The 24,555-nt window shown below is 34.9% G+C and overlaps 1 protein-coding gene across 1 annotated transcript in view; it reads right to left on the bottom strand.

The window, feature by feature from the left end:
- OCA2 (OCA2 melanosomal transmembrane protein) overlaps positions 1-24,555 on the bottom strand; it is a 178,531-nt gene that overhangs the window by 26,372 nt on the left and 127,604 nt on the right. The window contains 2 exon segments of the mRNA XM_032204674.1: positions 9,944-10,037; positions 22,195-22,288. Coding sequence (XP_032060565.1) covers positions 9,944-10,037; positions 22,195-22,288 — 188 coding nt within the window.

The following is a 24,555-nucleotide window of genomic DNA, read 5'->3' as shown; positions in this document are numbered from 1 at the left end:
TTGCTTGTTTTTAAGTAGAATTGTTAATTATCCACTAAAATTATCCACTAAATTAATTATCCACTAAAAATTGTCAAGAATGAATGGTTTCACCATTTAGCTCTCATGAATCAGGAAGTAGTAAAAATAATGTCATATATCAATATATTTATATATATGCTATACTAAAGTCTTTACCTAAGAGCTGTTAAAAAAATCAACTATACTTATGGTTTACCAAATATATGATTTGTATTATTTAGCTTTAGGACACAGGAGTAGGTGGTTATTTTTAGTCAGATATGAGAATGGGGCTTCCATAAAGTAATTCTTCCCATCTCACATATCCCTTTAAGATGTCAGGACAAGTCTTTCCCTTTTCCTCTCCACTGACTGCAGAAGGAACACAAATGAATAGCTTGAATTAAAGGGATGAACTCAGGTGTGATGAGGTGCATTTCAACACAAGTTGAACAATACTTCAAAACATTTTTATGTGGTCTTGTTCTCTGAAAGGAAAAAGCAGAATATCCTGGAGTAACATGACCATAGGGAAAATGTTTAACTTCTGTGAGGTGAAGGTTGACCCAGAAAGGCCACTAACCACACTAAACTTCTTCTAAAATAATATATAAAACTATAGAAATTCACACTTCTTAATGCACAGGTTTTTGTGCTGTGCCTTATTGCTATATGCACACCAGACAGAATAGCCTGCAGACACTGTTCATGTTGGTCAAGTTACACTTCATCAGATTTTCAGTTGCATTACCATAGCCCCAAGGGTCCTCACTGACCACACTGCCCGTGCGCATACCCCCTCAAAGCTCCACCCCATCCATCTCATGGGCCAGGACCTCATTCAAGGTTCCTCAGGTGCTCCTCCATTCAGATGTTCTTAATGTCAGAAAACCATGCTGTACCTCCAACAGCAGTGCGCTTTAGCACATTCTTCTTTTTTTTTTTTTTTTTTTTTTTAACAGCAATCTGCATTAAAACAAAAATGTTTTCTATGCTATAATTTGCCAGAATAGTTCAGAAATTAGTTGTTAATTAATAATAGTTCTTAAAGTATTTTTTGAATTTCCACAGAATCAGAAATATTAAATATTTCCAAGCCTGATACTACTCTATCTGCAACTGTAATTACAACAAGCCCTGGCTTATTATGTTTTTCTTAATTATTTCAGTAATGGTTGTTGATTTGTTTTATTAATAGAGTCATATTCACTGTCTCAAAGCTTACAGAAAAGCTGACCATTCATTTTGAATATGTTTCTATCAAATAGTCATAGAATTAATATTTTTTATGGCAGTTTATTCTGTGCATACAAAAGTGTCAATTTTTTTTAACCTCTAAACTCAGAGAAGGCACATTGTCACTGAACTTTTGAGTCTGACATCAATCAAAGTTCTCCCATTAAAAAGAAGTTATTAGAGCAACACGAAGTCACACAATCAATCTGTCAAAAGCGATATTCCTGTAAAACCTTAAAAAAAAAAAAAAAAAAAAAAAAAAAAAAAACAACTATCTGTGCCTGAGAGGCAAAATTTATAGATGGCAAATTTAACTTCAAAATTAAAGCCCAGAGATCTCCGGACCCCTACTTTGCTCCCATGCTCATGGCAAATAGGAGCATTTTTTTTAATATTACTACATTTAAGTAATAAAATGTGATAGACTATGTATTGTATATAAATACTGCCATGTTTCTAACAAGATTACTTATTAGGCCAAATAACCCATACAGTGACAGTTCTAAAATGAGACCATTTAGGTTGCCTTTATTCTCACACAGTTTATATATGTAAGCATATATAATATTAAAATATACTACATTCCAGTATATTAATAAAGCAATGGCCACCTGCTATCTGTACGTCAATGAAAATAATGGATAGGAATATCACAGTCAACAATTTAATCCAAAGTCTTTGGAATTTAACAGAGACCATTGATTTTAATGAGTTCCCAATGAAGCAATGAAAGCAAAGGACTCCATAAGTCATAAACCTGTATTTCACTCTTTTCCCAGTCACTGTAAATAGCCTTTACTATAAACAGCCTTCACCAATATATCATATATAAGAAACACGACAGATTTTGATATATTTTTTTTAATTTTGCTGATTTCAGCTTTTGGTCTTTTGGAATGGCCTCAATTTTATTCTCTCTCTCCTTGTTTTCATTATTCATAGCCATATTGCTCAAATTCTTTTTTTTTTTTTTTTTTTTTTTTTTTTAAACATTTCATTTATCAGCATTACTATACGTAGACCTCCTGCTCTGGCTAAGATCACACTTTTAAGATTTTAAAACCTCCTCATTACAGTGGGAGAAGTAAGAATGGAATTCAGCGTGCTTCAGAGTGAATTCTCTTAAAGACATATGAAGTTTCAGTCACAAAGAAACAAATTAGTAAAGAAAGTTCACATTAATAGTGTATATGGCACATGAAGAGAAATCAAATGATTTTTTTCATTCTGGCCAACACCTGGGTAAGGCAAATATTCACAGTTTTTTAACAAATTGAAATAACAGTGTTTCAGTACAGATTCCAAATTTGCTTTTTAAAAGGCAAGAACTTAGCCAAAAGGCAACAATGTAGAACCTTTCCAGAAGACACACTATGAGAATAATTAAAAAAAATAAATACATAAAAAACTTGCAAGATCAAGAGAAACCTATGCAGTAGCTGCTGTCTTTCAGACAGAAAAATAGGAAGAGAGATTAAAGCACATGGCTGTGAAACTGAAATAAAAGACAGAAATGTTTCCAATAAATCCTATACACAAGTTCTATACAAAAGTCTATAAAAATGATCTGGAAATACTTAGCAGGATTATTGTTAGTTCACTTCTTCATATGTGTGCTATTTACGCTGTCCTGAAGGGCCATAACAAATGGCTACGGAAAGGCAGGATTTGTTCTGACCACCTGAAAGGCAGAAAACCCAGCTGAGGGAGATGAGTGAGAGAGTGGCTTGGTGGGTAACTGGCAGCCATCCAAGGTTAACCCACATTTCAAAAATAATCTGTTCGTTTCAGGATAAAAAATAAAATAAAATAAAATAAAATAAAATAAAATAAAATAAAATAAAATAAAATAAAATAAAATAAAATAAAATAAATACAAAATGAGGTAAAGATTAACAATTTGCATTATTATATTTTTCCCTTTGTATAACATACAGCTTTTTCAGCACTATACAGCACACAGGCTAACTAGGAGCCACATCTATCAAAAGTAGGCCCTTGCCTTTTCCTTGTGCTATATGAACTGAGATGGTAACAAGAAGAAATTCAGTCCAGCTTCTACTTTCAAGACATGATGAGGGAAAGTATCAAAGGCTATTTAAATCCTGCTTCTCTTCTTGACAGAAATATTCCTCTAATCTTAGTAAAAAAGCAGGCAATATGAGGCTAGGAATGATTATCAGTGAGTGGTGTAACTAGAAAGAGAATGAAGATGCTCTCCCCTCTCTTCTTACGTGGACCTACTCACAGCATGTAAAGTACTGGCACAGTTTTCATTTAGTTATCTACTAAACAAGCACTAGACCACAATGGCAGTAGAGATGTGGATAGAATAATACTTGACACGTGTCCCACATCTTCATTAACACTACTGACATTGATGAATTTTCTCAGAAAATAATGCACTGACCTCTTAACTACAGAAAATCTCTCTGAATGAACAGTCTCCATGTTTGCTCTTTTATTATTATCTTATTTTTCAACCACAGTCATGAAAAGCCTAACAACATAATGGTACATATGAACTTCACTTTGTGCATTTTAGCTTTTAAAAAAAAGCATATGCACCTCAACAGAAAGTATAAACTACAGCACAAGGCTCCAGATTAGTTCCTGCTTTGATACTGTAGAAGTTTAATCACTTAGAGAGCCTGTTTTCACTCCACATGCTCCTAAAACTGGGTAACACATTTTAATTATAAGACCTTATATCTAAACATGAAATGCTGTACATTCAGATACAGTACCACTCAAAATAGTTTGAGTATCTGGTAGAAATCAAATTCAGTGAAATGAAAAATGTGGTAATTTACTTGCCTTTTAAAAGCCTGCTAGAAAGGTGAATAGTCTCAACTGATCTCAGCCAATGTTAGTAGTGTTAAAATATGAACCCTCATGGTCAGACAAAAGGACTTTTATTTAAACTCCACCACCTACCAGTGAAAAATTGTTCAATGCAGATTTTTCTAGCATTTCATTCTTCAAGTTTTTACATGACTGCTATTTAAAGAGACACTGAAGAAGCACTGAATTGTTCTTTGGAGCAGATATTCTGATTTTCAAATACACTTTTCAGCACAAGTTAGTCTGCAACTAAAAACCTGGGCCAGACAATTCATGTGCAATTGTCATAGGGAAAATATCATTTATAAAAACTTCAGCATTAAACTAGAGTGTAAAGAAATAAGAAAAGATTTTAAGTCTTTCACAAATACTGAGCTAAGGTGATAGTGAACTTCTCTTTCACAGATAGTGGTTAAAACCACCATATTAGAGTGATTCATTTATTTATTTATTTATTTATTATTTTTGGACTGCCCTATTGTAAAGGCAAAAAAATGCAATAGAAGAAATCACAATTTTTGTCTTTGTGTTAGCTACAAGCATCACTCCATTCTGACACATATTTGATTTTACTTGTGCTTCAGTGTTCATCTTTATGTCAAAACACATTAAATTTCACAGTTCAACACCATGGCAGTAGAGAAGAGGGCTAAGACAAATACAGGTGAAGTATAGGAAGCTAGGAGTAAAAGTGAGACATTTTGCTTGCTGTTAATAGCAGCATGAGAAACCTTGCACCAGAACATGAGCAGTCTCTAAGTAAGCTGTATTCTAGCTATGTACCAGCTCCAATCTGAAGTGAGACCTGGGCACACAAAGGCATCTCTTATCCATTTTTTTCCCTCCCCACCTCTTCTCCCATTACCTTCTCCCCTTTGGTTTCTACAGGAAGGAAAGAGAAATAGAAATGCTAGACTGGAGATACAGTACATTTGAACTCATATGTCAAAATGGAAGACTTATGGTCAAGGACAAAGTGAAGGACCATGATACTTCATATCTGCTCCTTGCATTGTTAAGTCCCTTTAACTCATTGGATACTGCTTTGTGAGAATAACCCACGATAGCAAAGTGGCATGTACGTTCCTGGAGAATCAATGCTTCCTATAGAGCCCAATGAAGAAAATGAATGATTGCAATTGTTTTCTAGAAGCTCTTTTTCAGATTTTTGAAAATGGTATGTTTCATTTCATAGTCTTCAAAATATAAAACAATAAAAATAGAATTAAAAAAAATGAATAACAGAATCTTATGCAGCTTAAACTAAGATTAATTAGTTAGATTTCATCTATCTTTTGTGAAAAGTGATTTGCAAATCCAGAAGACTTCACAGCAAAAAGAGAAGGAAAAACAATGCTTGTATGCCCACAGGCCAAATAATTCAAAGATACTGACTTTAGTTAGAAGATATACGTTTGTTAAACTCCACATAAAACTTCACATGGTACAGAAAACTCCTATTTCAAGTTTGAAAATGAAATATCTCCACATTTAAGGGCTCAAAATAGTCTTTTTCCTTTTTTCTTTTTTTTTCTTCCAAAAAATATGACAAAACACAATAGTTCATCTTTCCATTTATGGTAGTTCTTATTCTTAAATAAAAATCAAAAGACACATTCATAAACGCTTATAACTCATGAATTATTCTTAAAATGGTTTGTACTACACTGTTGCAAGAATACTTCAGTTCATGGAGTATACAACTATTTAAAATAAGCAAAGTTCACCTTAATCAATTGAAATGGATGTTAATGTGGCATTTGCTTATTTAAGAGTACTCATTTGGCCAGTGCTGACAATTTAAAATCTTGCAATGGTTATTCTTGGATAGCTGAAAGAAAACTGGCATTCTTCTTAACAAGCCCAGCCTAGAATCTAACACTGAAAAATTTACTACCTTTCTACCTCAGTGAAAGATCAGCTGAAAAATCAACAGATAGTCTAAAGCTTTGCCCTTCCTAATACAATAGTGAATAGGATGTTAAAGTCCAGAGTATATTTTTTAAACTCATTTCCCTAAGTGTATTAATGAATAGAGCATTTTCATGTATAAATGTATTTTAAGTTTATGGTTAAAATAAGGTATTTCTAATAAACCTTCTAATGTTTTCCATACATAAGCAAAGAAGCCAAGATAAAGACAAAAAAGATGATGCAATATACCTAAAAAAAAAAAAAAAAAAAAAAGCAAACATGGATTTTCAAAGACAAGTTTAATGAGGCATTAGTTGTAAAACAAAAACTTGCACAGATTGAACTAATGTCTTTGTTGAAGTGTTGTGTTTATACTTATCTGTGCAGAAGTCTGTTATCGTGTCATATATCAGCATTTAACCCATGACCCATTTAACCCGTTACTCTTCTTTACTCATCATAAAAGTTGTGGGAAATGAGATGAGGCTAACCTGTGTGTCTTTCTCATTAACCATTCCACAGCAGTTCATTGAATCATTGAACTTTAAGCATCCTGAAAACGTATGTTCTGGAGTTTCACAGCTGATAGAAAGCCCAGAGGTGAATTGTATTCAGGCGTTTGAATGCCACATTGCTCAGCTGAAGTCTCCACCACTGAAGTTCACATCCAAGGTAACAGGGCGGGTTTTATTCTGAACAGAATCAGCCTTAAACTACCAACAGTGTTTAGCATAGAGTGGTGTTAATAACAAGGAAAGAAGAAAAAATGACACTAATTGAACTGGAATGAACAGGACTACTAATATCTAACACATAATCAAGCCATTTATATGGCTTTACAGAGCCTAATGTTGGGTTTGTTTGTTTGTTTGTTTTTTAAGTATTTTTTTTTAAATCATGTAAATAGGATACACAGGAGTAGGAAAGGAAACCACATTTGTCCTCCCGTGTGCATGAATGATAATTTCCACCGGAAGCACTGTTTCACAGTCATTATGGATGATCACCAGAGAAGTTGTGGATGCCCCATCCCTGAAGGTGTTCAAAGCCAGGTTGAATGGGGCCTTGGCCAACCTGATCAAGTGCAATCAAACCTGATCAACCTGATCAAGGGTGGCATCCCTGCCTATGGCATGGGGGTTGGAACTAAGTGATCTTTAAGTAATCTTCCAAGCCAAGCCATTCAGTGATTTTATGATTGTTCTCATGCTGGGATAAAGGGATACAAGCAGGGATATCCTACTGTAAATATTTTTGCTGTGAATAACTCCCAAGATAAATCCTATGTTGAGAACATTTTTTAGTAAGCTATTATCAGAAACCAATATTTTTTGACACTTCCAAATAATTGTTACTACCAGTGAAGACAGAATATTAATTCAGATCTTCAGATACCATACGAAGGAAAAGTAACAGAAAAATGCAAAACCTGAAAATATGCACAACACTTGCAGGATCATGCCCAGCTAACTTTAACACTGTTATCTAAATTAGGTCCCTTGGGCTCATACCGTGTTCTTCCAGGCAGATTGAATTCCTCATGTATCAAATCATCTCTCCCATATACTCATCCTAATACATAGTTATACAATCCATTCCTCTTTTGCCTATATATTCCACGTCATGATATATTCACAGTCAGACAAAAATTACATTAAATAAAATTAGAGCATTTCCCATAATCCTTTCTTCCAGGAGAAGACTTTCTTCTCCTGTCATATAGCTCAAGCATTTATCTGTTTTTTGTTATTTTTTCTAAATCACATTATATATCAAAGACACACAGTGGTGATTGGTATTGTACTGAAGAAAGATGATGGAACATTACTTATTTTATGTTTGAAATACCACGTACATTTAAAAGGTTATACATGCATTTCTTAAAGAGAAGATTAAAACTCAAGCCAGCAATTTTATTAGCATGTAGAAACAGATAATTACAGACCCTACAGCAATGAGCACTTCTTATGCTATGAAAGTTGGAAGCAAATTTTTCATTGGTAACAAAAATATTTCTGTGGGTCATTTTCATAATCCATAGGGCAGATTGACCTAGTGTGATGCTATATGAAAAACAAACTCAGAGATAGATTAGCAAAAATTTAAAGCTAACAAAAAATGCAGTACCTCAGTTAGAAGAGACATCTTCAATGCTCTCTGTCTTCTCAAGAAAAACAAAATTTTCTACACCCTTGATAGATATAAAATTTCTATGTTGACCTCTGGAAATCATTCAGGCAAGAAGACTATACTGTCTTTATTTGATCATTTGCTAAAAGAAATAGTATCAGTATTACACAGGCAGCCCTCCTTTATGTCAATTGTCTTGTTTATGATTGCAAGTTTCTTTGATAGCCAGACTAAAAATCATACTATGCATATTATCTTTCCCTGCCTTCTGCTTACTTATATATGCTGTCACTCAGTAATTACCTTCACATCAAAAAAGAAAAGAGAAAGCTAAAGAGAAAGCTCCAGGGTGAACTCATTGAGGCTTTTCAGTACTTAAAGGGGACTTATAAAAAAGATGGAGAGCGACTCCTTGCTCAACCAGATAATGGCATGACAAGGGGGGATGGTTTTAGCTAAAAGAGGGAAGATTTAGATTAGAGGTTAGAAGGAAATTCTTCACTCAGAGGGATGTGAGTCAATGGAACAGGTTGCCCAGAGAGGTTGTGAATGCCCCATCCCTGGAGGTGTTTTGAGACACTGGTAGAAGCTCTACAGAAGACCTTGAATCAGAGGTGTGAAACCTAATGAGGGACCCTGGGAAAACAAGGAAGAAATGCAGAAAAGAATCACTCTGTTCTTTGAGGAAACCTTCATGAATAAAAGTACGCAAGATCAAAATCTTCAAGATACACATAATACCTTTTAACACCAGGGGAAGCCTCTGAGTATATTGAATCAGGGTACATTTGACTAAAATAAATCTTTTCCTAAGGCAAGTTAGGGAAGAACTCATGAACTGCCTGCTCAGGGAATGAGAAGCTAGTAAAAGTGGCCTTTTATGTTCTTTCTGCTAATTAATATCCAACACTACCTTCCTGTGACTGTTCTGGATTCAGTTGTCCCATCTTTCCTCACAATTACCACAGCTTTCCTCAGTAACTATTTCCACTGAAAGCATACATAAAGAAGGTAACTTCAGAACGTCTGAATATCATCTTCAGTTTTTCCAAAGAGTAAATTCCAGTGAATAATGCTGAAAGGACTGGTTACACTTTAAACATCTTTGTATCTGCTTACCCTAAGCCTGTGAAGACTTGATTTAGAGACTCTCGGTGAAGAACCTTTTCCTAATATTCAGCCTGAACTTCCCCCAACAGAACTTCATGTTGTTCCCTTGTTGTTATTAAACAATTATTAATTAATAATTAAACCAGTATTAAACAACAACTTGAGCTGCTACTGACCATTGATTTCATTTTCACTTAGAGCTGCTGAGCAGGTGGCCAAAAAAAATAGTAATTGCCTTTAGATAAATCAGTTTACTTAAGGGGATTGTGAAGTTCTACTCAGTCTGAACTGGGGCATCCCACCTTCTCCCAGGGTTTCAATGTAATCACAACACCTTTATACACTCTATCCACACTACATAAAAATTACATGAGCAGCCTTTTGCTGGCATTTCAGTTCCCAAAAACAAATTAGGAACACAGAGTCACAGCATGGCTAAGGTTAGAAGGGACCTCTGGAGATCATCTGGTCCAAGCCCGCTACCAAGCAGGGTCACCTAACGCATGTTGCACAGAATCACATCCAGGTAGGTTTTGAATATCTCCAAAGAAGGAGACACCATAACCCCAGTGCTCTGTCACCCTTACAGTAAAGAAACAAATCTATTTTATAGACCTATTCAATAGATTTTCTCATTGGAGGATCCACTGTGTGTCTAAGAAAAAAAAAAAAAAAAAGACACATTTAAAGAAAGAAGTTTAAAATTTACCTGAAAAACTCCATGAAAGAGAAGCCGTAACCATGCTGTTCAGCAATTCCTGCACAAACAACATTTGCAGATGCTCCAATCAATGTCCCGTTACCTGCAGTTCAGAAAACAAATACTGGTTTATAGTCATGCTCTGTTTCTCACCTTTCTTGTGTTTATTCTGTCCTAAAGTCCTTAGATGTACCAGTTAGAAAAAATAAATTAAAAAAAAAAAAAAATCAATTTGTGTTGTATAGACTTGAAAAGAAACATACAGACAGTATTTCTACATCCTATAAATAGTTCCTTGCTTTCAGAGATAAGCCTGGTATCATTCTCTAACTCTACATAAGCCAGGAAAATAGGGAAGGAACATAACACCAATCTAACAGTCATCAAAGTGACACCAGAGACTTGCATTCAGATAAACTTGCTGATTTTTTTGTTCCTTATACAATAAGATGCCATCAGATGAGCTGAAAACAAAGGATGAGATAGCACAGGGAAGAAAACAGAATTTTGCAGCAATATCTTCAACTAACATTTGAGGATGTTAAGAAAAATGGATGCTTTTTTTCCCTTCACAGGCTTGACATTGACAAATTAATGTCTTTTATATATATATATGATAACTAATTGCTGGTTGGGTTTTGTGTTGCTTTTTTAATAAATAGAAAAGTCAGACAATGGAAGAGACTAGATCTGTTTCACATGTATTTACTGAAGTCAAAAGGATCGCCATAGTTATAAAGTTTGTTTGCCAAACCATAATGTTTCTTTATTAAATGGAAGAAAATACCTTTATTTACTGAACTTCAACAAATTACATTATACAGGTCCCCTTACGAGAGGAAAATGCAAAGGCAAAAAATGCCTTTGTGTACATGTTTATAAATGTCTATAAATGTGCATGTTTATAAAGCACATCTATCTTCTTGAGAGAACTGCATATCTCTTTTTTCTTTATCTCTTTCTGCTCCCTCAAGAGCTATGCTAGGTGAGCTGCCTCCTACTTGCTGTTTTTAAGGCTTTGACCTTCCAAGGCAACTGAGCTTGTTTCCCTTGTCCTGTCTTTGACTAAAAGTGTATTTTAGTTACTTTAATACTTCAGAGATATTAAATTGAACTTAGAACACCAGAATTCCTGGTAGGCTTTCGCATAACAAAGGCAAAACACAAAGCATGTGACTTAATACAAAAACAGAGCAAGTTAATACAGCTGAAGTTATTAGAGAAGTCAGGCAGGAACACTTAAATAATTTTCAATTCCAAAGCTAATCACTAGTCTTCAGCCTCCAAACATTTCATAAGAGGTTTCTGCTCTACATGTAGTGCAATTAGACATCACCATCAGAATAATATTACTATAGACAAGGAATATATCTCTGGTTTCAAATTAAGGAAACAGGAATGAAACTATACGTGTCCCATGACTGTGACAAGATACAGCCAAGATCTCCAAACAGCACACTCTCTTCAATACTGTACATGTGTTACAGTAATGCCTTCAAATAATGAGGTATTATGGAAAGAGTTTCTGGTTCAGCATTGAATTGATTTCCCTGAGTAGATTTCACTTGAGGAGAAATCATCACCTTAAATGTTATCTGAAAGAAGTGGTATTTCTTTTTCATTCGTTCAGAATGTGTGTACAGTTTAATTAGGTATTGGCTCAGCAGGCTTCAAAGAACCGCACTGAAATTAACAACCAAAGCAAACTTTTGTTTCCCCTCCAAGGAACATCCATCTCAATGGCAGGCATTTAACTGAGCAGTGAAATAATGAAACCATGACCTCTGAATCACAGATAAGTCAAGTCTAGATACATGTACATGGGAACCTATACACATTAAATTTGTTCAAATTGATGCAAATGAAGAATAAGTATTTTCTAGGCTTTCACAGAATCTTCAACTCATCATCACTTCATCTTCAATCTTAAGAATAATTAATCTAAAAAAACATAGCAAAGAATCCTATTTGCTTGTATGCTCAAGCTGTAATAGCACATTGGTCAACTGTATCAAAGTACAACACCGTAATAACCAGTATATCAGTTTTGATGACTACCGTAACTCATCCTTTATCACAGAGCATATAGTTATCAAGAAACTATATTCATTACAATGAATTAAATGCAATATTTCTAATGTCCATAGTAGGTGATATGTTTGAGGTAAACCATAAATATTATCTTTCATACCTATTCTGCCTTTTTTTCTTGGTATACTGCAGTCATTATTGTCAATGCTAATTATGCTTAAGAATTCATAACCATGAAATCAAGAAAATATTTTTTCTTAATGCAAAAAATATATACATATATATTCACTTTGATGTGTGATCATAGAAAGATTCAGACATGTCAGTTAAAGTGCCAATGCTATGCAGGCTATATAGAAGAAAATAATGAAGGAATCCTTATGGATCATTGATCATTTTTCTATGGACATGCCCTAGCTTTTCACAATTATTTCAGAAGCACAGTAGAAGGTCTTTGAACATTTCTGTCTAGAAAAGGTGACATAAAAATATCTTTTCTCACAGCAAATTACTTTGAATATATTTAGGGAATGCAAAATCAAGTATAAGAAAGTATTCAACAGTTGTAGTTTAAAATAAATTCATTTATAAAATATCCAAAACCAAAACCTACTTATTTAAACATGTCTTTCTATATCAATCCAGCTTAGAGAAACAAGTGGGAAGATGTTGAGAGAGTTTGGTAAGTCTGATTTGATACATGCAGTATCTAACAGACCAGCTTCTTCCAGCCTTTTACTTCCATTTGCACTACTTCCTCTCAACACAGTGTTCACAGTTATTACACTCTGATATAGCCCTGTAGAGACTACTAAATTCAAGCCTAGAACTGGTATACCATATCTAATGCACCTCCCTGGCTCAGCAGGCCTCTGCCTTGGTAAACAAAGTTCCTCCACATGGCTACAATCTGCAATGCACTGAAAAATACTTTGGGGAGAACTGATTAATCTTACCAAAGGAAGGAGCTGGGAAACTGGGGAAGAACCATAATAAGCAAAGGGAGAGACAGTTTACATCAGTAATGTTTCCTCTCACTTTAAACCTCATTCTCAGCTGTTGGTTTTACTTGGTAGCAGCACATCTATTACATCCAAGTACCATCAGTTCTTAGGAGTCTTTGGTATTGCCCTTGAAGAAAAACCTAACCCTTGGGTCTGCTGCACTCTTAATATGTTTGCCTGGAGAATCACCCTCAAAGTGTCTGGCAGAATCTGTGTTTCTTATTCAAAGCACCAAGAAATCAAAGGGAAGGGATTATCACCAATAAAGCTATTTCACCTGGCATGAACAGCCTTCATAAAAATGGTTTCTCAGAATATAAAGGAGATAGTACCTTGTGCAACAGCAAGTTTAAAAGAGGATTGCTCTTTTCTGAGAAAAAAAAAAAAAAAAGTCTTGTTTTTTTCTGTGCTTAACACACCACTTCTCCACATGGCCTAACAGCAGATAGCAAGCTACACATGGACTTAACCAACAGACTTTCTGCATTTTCTCTTCCCTATATCTCTGGCTAGCTAATGCAGAAGCAAAAAGACTACACTGCTTTCATAACAACTGCTGAGCTAAGGCTATTATTTAGCCATGTGCCAGTAGAGAAAAGTGTTTATTATTTTTCTGTAATCCAATTATTTCAATGGCAAAGCTAAAAATCACTGTCCTGTAGCCACAGTAAAAGACATATGCAGCACTCAACATAAGCCATGAAAGCAGATTTACCCTTAGCCTTGGACAAACATCTACGCAAGGCACAGTTTTGCACAGGCACAGTTCTGTGTACTGCTTTGTCCCAGGCAAATATTCTTACTTTGAAGCCAGGAGTTCACCACAGAATCATGAATAATTTCAGGATGAGGTTTCTCAGACCTGCTTTTTGCTGTAAACAATCTCATTATAGTGTCTACACAAAACCTACTGAAGGAAGCCAGCTCCTTGTTTTCCATACGTTTTCAAAACTATGCAGTCTTCCATGCACTTAATTCAGTTAAGAATAAGCAGACTGAAGTGTGTGGCTTTCTTTCCATAGCATGTCATTTCTATACTCAAAGCACATCCCGAGCAAATGTGACAAACCTGGTTACAGAACTGAACACTGAACAGTTATAATTTTGATTACCCTTATAGGTGACAACCTTCACAGCTTTCACTAATTTTCTGTTTCACGCTAATCTAATCCAGATTTGCCTCATTAAACAGAGCCACTTATATTCATGTCTTAAGGGTGTACAACTCTTGAATATCTTTTAATATTGTTTATGAGTAAAAATAAACAAGCCCTGGATAATCAAATTTGCAATCAATAAAGAGATAAAGAATTAAAGCCATGTAAACTGTTACCAATCCTTACAATAACCAGAATCCTCAGCTCATAAGCAGTAAGGAGAAAAGGCCTGCGTGAACTCATTGAACATAGTTATATGTCACAGACTTCAATTATACAATATTTATTTATTTACTTATTTTAATTTTACCTGTTTGGAAACATGTTGAATTGGACATTTCTGTCCAATTGCCTAGATGTGAAATTTACAGGGAAAACACTGAAGGTGAATCACAGTTTTGAGTTAATTTTTCCAAAGGCTTCATTGACCTAACCATTCAATTCAACATCTTGAATCATGTGAACTTTGTCCTACTTTACTACTACTACTGTTCTGCCAGCTGTAAAGCTGCTGTAACTATTACTTTATTCAGTGCTCATTGTTTTCTTTTTCTTTCTTCTATGACAGTAAAAGTTAAAATTTTCCTGGGCACACAAATCCCAGGTTACACTTTTTTTTCTCTCTCTAATTTTTAGATACTGACATTTAAATTGTCTGCTCAATTTCACAGCTTCTCCACATATGGCACCACTAGGGACCAAATGTTGAAAAATAGTTCCATAGGAATATCAAAATAAAAGTATATTATTCAACTTTATACTTCAGAGGTGAGCAGAACAATGTAATATTATTCAAAACTAAATGTCCCTCCATTAAGTTATTTTAGAATGTTCAGTGCTTAAAATTCAGATTCCAACTTTACACAAATTGACTTTCAATTGGAGCTTAGCTGTTACGCTTTGCTACGGTTCAAGTGCCTTGCTTAAAAAGAGTTCACAACTCCTGCTCATTGCCCTTATTTGTTTTAGGTGTATTAACTGCAATTGTGCTGCAGATATTAATATATATATAGGTAATAAGGGTACCAGTATAACTTTCTTTAGTGTCACACAGAGTGTCTGATTGATTATCTGATTCATCACTATAAATCAATTATATCAGAGACAGAGATATTATTTTCCTTTTGCACCACTCAACACTGCTGCAAGCAGCACGTTATTTATTTTCCAGAAAAAAAAGAAAAAAAAAAAGAAAAAAACAAAAGGTGTGTTGTCTGGAAAGTGCCTGCAGTGAGAGTGGAAGGAGGAGAGGAGAAAGAGAAGGAGAGGCCAGTATTATCTTCTACGCTTAGAGTTTCAAAGCTTGCTATAGCTTCCTTTTCTTGTTATGTCTGATAGCCCAAATGCTACCTTCTAACTGAATATACCTCTTCTGCTGACAGCTGTGTAGAGTCTGTATTCTCATATTGCAGTGACTCAGTAATACAAAATAATGAGTTTAAATATTCTATATTATTCTAAAAATAGAAATGGTCAAGGCTTCTAAGAACCCTTCATAATTTATGATAGATAAATGCACAAAGCAAGGAAATAAAATTAAACAAAACTCTGCTTTGCAGGAGTCTTCGATGTCATCTCTGCTGTCACCACTGATCGTTAACCTTTCTCTAATTTGCAGAACTCTTTAGCAAGCAATTATTTTACACAGATTGAAAACAATACGATCATTTCAAATTCATCAGCAATGTAAGCATTTTTATGAAGTGAGCTTATGTTTGGTGCAAATTCTTTTGAAAAATTACTTTTGAATACTACTGAATTCTGTATATTACATACATATTCTTCTCCTTTCCATTTTAAAATCTAAGATTTACCATCTGAACTATAAATCCTCATCAGTACAGATGACATGAAATAGCATGTCCTCTACCCCATATACTTCATATTTTACCCTTAATAACATGCATACATAGATATATATATATATGTGTCTGCCAAGATAACTCTTTTCAAGCTTAGAAAAATGGCCTTGCTAAGAAAAACTGACTGGGTTCAATATGTTTTTTGATTCCATATTAACTCAATGTCTTAAAGCCAAGCAGGCCTCTGATATTTCCTTAATACAGACATCGATATGTCCATCAAATGTACACATTGAGGTTTAGCTGTTTTTACATTTTACACTCACAGCTTTATTCTCTATTTCTTCCATGTCACAGAGGATTATCTTCAGTAATCTTAAAGATTAGAGAATCTCCTCTAGCTGCAGGTACATTGGTAATGAGCCTGGCTCTCACATCACAGACTTTAAAGCATTGCTGGCCTTTAAGCAGAACTTCATACCGAAAAAGTGTGAAGATGCCCCAGAGTTTGAATGTCATGAAAAAGCTAAGAAAAACAGCACTTGGATTTTTATAGAAGGTTGAATGTCTTGTCTGTTTCATAAAACAGCATGAGATTAGTTTGGACACTTGAATACTGATGCAGAGAAAAGATTTCTTGTGCTCATATCTGATGATACTGCTCTTAGGGCTACAACAAAAATGAAACATTCAGTTAATACCTGAAGAGAGATCTTCATTAAGAAAAAGCAAACAGTACTACCATTTACTGGAGTCATTGTTTAAAGTCCAAATTACTTCTTTCCATTACAGCAAACACTACAGAAACAATGTAAAGTATATTCAGAAAGGAAATTAGATATTAGGATAAGATATATAAAACACCTGCTGTATTTGCTTCTTGATATGTAAAATTTAAAGGTATAATACTGCTAAACACCACACAGATCTTTAAAACTGAGACACTTCCTGAATTTCCTCATTTGTCTTGCCTGCCTTTTAAAATCAAGAGCAGTAGCAGCCTTTTCCTTTTGAAAGATCCCATATTACTTTCATTGATTCCCTATGGTCCTAGTTTTTATTTGGATTATAAATTGTATAACAAGCGACAAAAAAATTAACCAAGTCAGAGGTGTCTCACCCACAGACATAGAACTGAACCTCAGGATTTCAGATTCTCAAAAGACTCCATTGACCTTTAGAAACAACCGAAACTTGCAATATCAGCATCCTGGCTAAATTCAAGCTTAGGTAAATATATTCTCTCAACAGATTATTTTTTCCTACAGTTTCAATTACATTCCATTGTATACAACAATTAATTTTGTAGTAGTACTCCTACTAGCAGTTGGTGAGTACTCAACTAGTAGTTGCTGAGTAGTACGCCTCAACTGCTATGTTTTCACTTTGGATTTTGGCATACTTTTTGAACATTTCAAATTGAAAAGCCTTAAACAAATGTGATCTGTTGCAACTATAATCGAACTTCAAAAGGATCTACAGAGGTGCTATTTTCATAATATTAATTAAGAATTATATATTTTAATGTTTTATTGAAGGCTTTTACTTTTCCCTCATATTGCAAAGAAGCAGGGTTGATTTAGTAATATAAACAATATTTCTAGATTTATAGCTTCACCGTGCCTGAAGCTTTACAGCTAGTTTAGGATTTTACTGAGCAGAATCAGTGCGAATAATAAATGAGTAAGTCTCCACTGTGCATGGTCCAATCTGCATCAGGCATGTAAAGAGGCTTGCCAAGAGACAGAACAGCTACAGTATTGAACCACCAAGAGAAATCCAACTTTTTTAGTTGCAGTGTGGGTTTCAGTCTTTTAATAGCTGTAATTGTCCTGTGGATAATGGATATTAGTCACACCTGGGTTTTGACCCTGTAAGGTTAGAAGAAAAATGCTCTTTTCGCCTCCTTTCTCAAAGTACAACCAAGCTTGCAAGAACAATACAGCTGTATGCATCCTAGAGCTTGCCTCTGTCAGCAGAATTATGACAAAGATAACTTTCAGGTGTTGTCCTCCAGGAAAATACACTGAGAAGAAAAATAGCACAATACTATAAGCCACAGAAAATGCTCCCTTTAGACTACTGGAGTACTTACTGTAGCAGATATATACTTTTCTTACACTAGCAACAGAGAACTCAAATGCTAGTGACTTTCAAGTATGATTTCAGTTAACTTTTAACTCAAGCTTTTTTTTTCTTCTTTTTGCAAACGTACGTTTTATGAATCAAGAAAAAAAAAAAAAAAAAAGAGAGAGAGAGAGATAAAAAGACAAATAAATGCCAGCTGTACAAATGTCAAATGTACAAAATCCTTTCAAGCAATGTCTTAGCTATAACCTCTTCAGCTCACTAAAGAATCTAGTCCTACACAATTGAACAGTCTTAACAGGTGCATTTCTGACTGTGCACTTACTCAAATTGAGTTGAATCCATATTTCTTGTTATTTTACAACTTATAAATCAATAAAATCTACACGATTAAAGCTCCTCCTGTTCTGAAATTGCTGGAACTAGCAATCTTCATTTATGCTCCAAAATTTCAGAGCAGCATTCTCTACACACTGTTGGAAGGCCTATGTACATCTCAGTCTCAAGAGATACCATAATTTCATCACGTACTAGAATAGGAAGCATTAATGAATAAAGCTTTATTCAATGTCATCTCCTGAAAAAGAAATATGAATATATTTGTCAGAACACCAGAACACCGCAGAAAATGACTGAAGCTATTTCCTTGTTTGTTTCCTTCAGTTTATTTTAAACTTATTGTTGTCTTTCCCTCATAGTCAAAGCACAATTGAAATACTGGCAGATAATACATTAAAAAAAAAAAAAAAAAGTAAGCAATACAATTTTTCAATCTATTGCATAGACATCCTGACCATTAATGACCAGACAGACATGAGCTAATAGGGCTACTCAGCGTTCAGAAAAATTGACAAACCAGGAGGCCCTGAGGCCAGAATTCATTTGACTTATCTTTGGATATCCCTCTGAGCTCCTGAATTTCTGTACGTTAAGGGCTCCTACATACTCTGCAGAGAATGTCTCACATTTTCAGTGGATGAGTAAACACCTGCCTCTTGGAAATGCCAGTCTCCCCAGCACAAAACAAGGAGCCCAGGGCAGCAAGACTCCTAATTTACAACTTCATATAAATTCTTAAAGATAATTGTGTTATCTTTAATATCTTAGAGATAATCTAGCTCTAAATTTCCAGAACTAGATCTCCTGGCAATTTACTATGTTTACTTTTTAACTGCATAAGATTAACCTGACCTGACCAAGAAAATTTCTGCCAGAATGGAGCTGCAAATTCTGTGGAAGACCGAAAGGTTTCAAAATTGTGGTCACCTCACCAGGAACTGCCAATGGCCACCAGTCTTGTTGGCTTTCTTTATTAAGAGACAGGACTTTTTAATTCCTTCTCACTTCCAGATACACATTTTACAGAACAAGGATCATCTGTGCTATTTTCAGTTACTCCTTATCTCTGAACCCAATGCCATGAAAGACAGAAATTTAATAGCAGCAGCTTTCTTTTGGGAGACACTGGTGAAGATGACAACAATATGGTAGTTATACTGGCAAAGGTCTCTCTGTCTTGCTTGAGATTGATTCAATCCTTTCATTTCCAGGACAACAGCTAAAGCAATGAAAGAAAATTACAGTCTTTTCTCATCCCATCATCTTCCAAAACAGTAGGTGGCTGTGCAGTTTGTGACAGTAGAAAAATTGTACCCACTGGAAATTTTCCAGGACAACATATTGCACAGTATTTCCAACATGAGCACAAATGATAATGTTCCCTTCATGGTCACGTAAGCATACGGCAGTGTTTACCCTGAACCCAAGAAACACCATCCAATTACAAGTACAGAAGCTGTGTATTATGTAGTAAACAACAACCTCTGAAATCTATGCCTTTAATGTATTATTTAATCAGGCACTTTTACAAAATGTCTTGTTTGTCAAACTCCTTTGGTTGCATAAGGAACAATAAGATAAAATCTTTTGCCTTAGGCATCAGACAATAATGATATAATTTTCAGTTTCCTATTACAAAATGAGATTAGATCCTGAGGATTCTTTCATATCACTTCGGTGCTGATAAGCCTTTATTTTGGAAATAATTTTAAAGGCCATATGAATTTTTTGTTTTGGTATGTGTTTTTTGTTGTTGTTGTTGTTGTGGTTGGTTGGTTGGCTGGTTGGTTGGGTTTTGTTTGGTTGGTTTGGGTTTTGTTTGCTTTTAAAAAGCTCCTTCTCTTCCACTTTTTGAGGGTTTATGAGATTTTTCAAAGTAAAATATTTTCTTAAGAATAAACTGCCATCCATTAGCTTCTGGTTTTGAAAAGGGAAAGTCAGGACTATATTAACCTTCAGACTAACATTCTCATGAGACCTTTGCCAGTATAAGTCATAATTCACTCAGCTTTATCCTAATAGAGTACTATTTGGAGTATTTAAGCTTTCACAAACAATGATAATGCTCTAACTTTTTATCAGAGTACTTATATGTAGTCTATTTTAATACGTGAGAACTTCCTATGTACATGTATCTCTACTACCTTGAATTCAAACAATGCTTATGGTACTGCTTATATTGTTATTGTTGTTTCATATGGCATAGACACAGAAGTCTGTGTTAAAATCCCAGCAGCCCTTCAAAAATCAAATTAAAGGTATTTGGGTTAATACAATAACTGATACTTTAGGAATATCAACTGATGTTTCTAAAGATGAAAGATAATACAGTAAAGGCTCCAAGGCTGGTGAAGTGCTTCCCACTCAGAATATGTCAGTGTAATCAGGCCAACTTTACATACCTTATGCTTTTTTTTTTTTTTTTTTTTTTAAATATCTGAAAGTTTAATGAAATCAGTATCTTTGATGATTAGCAAATTGAGAAGAAAGATGATATTTTATGGCAAACATCTATATAAAGACATGCTGATTATTCAAATCACTGGTTTTAAAGAGGAACAGATTTGCCGATTAAAGTCACAATATAACGAGTAATGATGAGTACAAAAAGACATTCCTAAAATGAATAACTCTTGTTTGGTATAAATTGTCCTGTCTTTGCAACACGCTCTTAAAATTCAATCTGTAAATTACATCATTATAATCTTTGTTAGGTATTAAGGTCACTTGTACTAGCAATCACTTAGCTAAATAAACAAACCAGAACTTGTATTAAACACAAAACTGGTTTTGGTTTTAATCTCCATAAAGTAAAGGAAACTATTTGGAGGATTTCAGAGGTAGGAAGGGGTGGATTCATTGCAGAATACTATCCATTTTAATGTTATTTAACCTAACTGTCTAAATATTTATGGATCAGAACACAGACCAATACAATGTAATTAGCATTAAATCTCTCACTAGTTAAAAACAATGCTAACTCTACTTCTCATTAAAAGCTTATACATTTCAATTGTACTTAGTACACTTGCTGTTTGCGTCAAAACACTTTCATAAGCTATTAGTAGAACATAGAGTAATCCAGTATAAACATTAATTTAAAAACTACCGGATTGCTATTCTTCTTTGTTGTTATAACAAATAGAGTGGAAATCTTGGACCTACTGTGGAAACATGATAGATTTTTAACTAAAAATAAATAAATAAATGAAGTCATGAAGCCATCTGCTTGTTTTATGGTAGTGTACTGACAAATACAAGAAATCCCAAGTTAACACCAATATGGGTATTAGAAGAATGGCTATTAGCTTTCTTTATTTGAGGTAAATTTCCCAAATATTTCAGTGACATCTTCCACAGAGTAAGGAGTGCTAAATAGGCCAGCAAATGGATAATCAACCCAGTTCTGTAAGCAAGCCAGAAAACCTCCCAGTGACTTCAATAGACCCTGAATCAAGCCTTCAGATCTCAGCTATTATACATTTTATGTACCTTTTCAATGAACAATGATGGGCCTCTGCTCTGGAAGCTAAACGTATCTTTGTATTTTCTCTCTCAAAAGGTCAGAACCCCAGAAGCACCATCTGGACTGCTGCTTTGTGTGTTTGTACTTTATGCAGATACCATCTTCAAACACAGACTGCAAAAATCCTATTGTAGTTTATGCAGCAGACAGTGGCTGGGATCCTTATCCAGGAGTCCTTTGAAGTCAAAAGGAGCTGCACGAGGCCCTCTCTATGTTTTGCATAACAAAATCATTGGACGTATTTGAACTAGTTAATACATATCATAATTTCAAAGTTATTGCCTCATGTTAGCTTTCTTGCATAGGCTCTTACCTCCAAGGCATGCACCCATGGCCAACGAGAAGATTAATGGCTTCATAGGCAAGTTAACATCAGGATCCTTACTCAGGTTGAGAAGCACAGGAATCTATGGTTAAAGAAAAGGAGAGAGTGAAATTCAGGAGACATTACCCAACCATCAGTACGTTATAAATAAAATCAATTTAAGTCAAAAACTGAAAACACAAGCAAGTCTAAAGTATAACTGTTTTTCAATGAGCATCTTTGCCTAATATTCTTGTTTTCTGCTCAGTTTTTCCCACTAATTGTGCTGGTCCTGCAGTTCAAGAGAAGTTACTGGCAATGTCAAGCCAACCCTGGCACTGGTTGACTGCTTACAAAACCAGAGATCCCTTAAGGTTGTGATTGCCTCCCATTGAGCCTTCTATTTCAACTGGGAACTGTCAGTGACTATAAGCAATTCCCCTTCCACTTCCCATAACCTGAAGGACAGATCTATCTCTTCTTCCTGGAAACAGCTGTGAGAGATGTCCAGACCTCGACCTGGTTGTATACCATGCATCAATAACTAAAATATTCCTGAGTTCTTTTTATAATTAAATGTGTCTGATCTGTTAGGGAGACACTGAGAAAGAAGATCAATGCAGCTGGCTTCTGAATTCACAAGTAGAGCTGAATTATTCTGCTTTTTAGTCTAATATTACATTTACCAGAAAATGTATATTTGTTCTCCTGGGAAATATTTGCAAATTTTTATTAATTTCATTTAATATTTTTAGCAAATAAAATAAATTATTTAAAAAAACACACACAACTTGTAAGTCAAATGAGGTTTGTAAGGAAACATAAAAGATTTCATTAGGCAACTGGTGTAGAGCCAAAAAGTACAGCAGGCAAGCTTTCTAGTAACACCAAATCTTAGTCAGTAGCAACCTTCAAAGCTACGCAACTTGAGTTTTGATTGGGGAAAACTGTTTATACTTCCACTTTATTGTATAACTGCTTCTTTTGAAAGAAAGGCATGATTAATACCTGTAGAGAAAGAGTTATTAGCAAGGTGAGAGTTGATAATGCTATTGATCTGCTTTTAACATGTCTGTGGGACCAAAGGACAGAGAAAGAATAAGCAAACATGGAACACTAAGAAACCAAGAGGCAAGGGATGTACGTAAATAACTGTAATTTGCCTAAAGCTGAATGCTTTCTCAGAATTCGGGATCTTCAGTAGTGATTAGAGTTATGACTTTTAATCCTCTGATTTGTCATTTGGACGTATTTCAAAGGTCCCCCTCAAGGGCTGTGATCTCAGAGATGGACCAGCCACTTCCTGAAAAATGTTCTCAATTTGATGACTGAATAATGCTCCCCTTTACTGACTGGATCAATATATCGGCTTTATGAAGAATTACAATCCTTTCTTTCTCCCTCTCTCCTGCCATTGGTGCTAATCATTCCTCTTAAATCCTCTAATTGGTTAACATAGATAAGGTAATGTTTAGGTAATTATTCCTGAACTGTACATTGCCTGAAGATGGGTACTTCTATTTCAGGCCTAAAGAAGAGTCAGCATGCCCAGTATCTTGTCTGTTGTTTTTGCTGGATTTTTTTTTGTTTGTTTTTGTTGTTGATATTCTTTTTTTTTTCACAAGACAGTAATAAAAAAAATCATTTCCCCCCATAAACTTTGTTTCTCTCAAACCACTGCTGCCAGAACATGATACGCAATTCAAACCACAATTATATTTATGTTTCAACATAAAATGAAATAAATTTAAACAAAAATACTGAAATCCCAGAATAAGCCATCTTGCTCAATCTAGATAAAGCATTTCTTCCTGCTGTGTAATTTTGTAAGAACCAAAGCCAATTATTAGCTTCTTTGGAATTATTTGCAAGCATCCTGTTATACTACATTAACTCTCTTGTTGTAGGACACAACCCTGAACCATGCAGGACTTTTTAAAACACTTTTTAAACCAGATGACCTTGTGCCATCCACTGCCCTGCAGACATGGTGGAGGTGCATTAAGATGACAATCCTATTTTCTTGCTTTTGAGGTCAATCCTAAAACTGTTGCTAGCAGGATCCTAAGTGCAGACCGAGTAATGCTATTTTCATACCTCACTGATGAGAACTGTGTGGAAAGCAGAGCCCTGTGGCCCTCCAGGGGCTCTTCCCTATATAAAGCACTGTGAAGGATGTGAGAAGCAAGAAGTGGAATGTAGATACCAGGCAGAAAGTCATTCAGGTAACTCTCCACTTAGTATTTGCAGCTAGACATGCACAAGACTCCCATCAGAAAGTTTGGTTCTCTCTGTTTACTGAAGGAGCTCCGCTCTGTGAGCTCTAAGTGATTCATAAATCCCTACTGGTTGAAGACACTGAAACTATTT

Source organism: Aythya fuligula, chromosome 1 (assembly GCF_009819795.1).
Source record: "Aythya fuligula isolate bAytFul2 chromosome 1, bAytFul2.pri, whole genome shotgun sequence".
In the NCBI taxonomy this organism is placed as follows: Eukaryota; Metazoa; Chordata; class Aves; order Anseriformes; family Anatidae; genus Aythya; species Aythya fuligula.
Note: the sequence above shows the minus strand (reverse complement) of the source record. Positions and strands in the feature narration are given on the sequence as shown.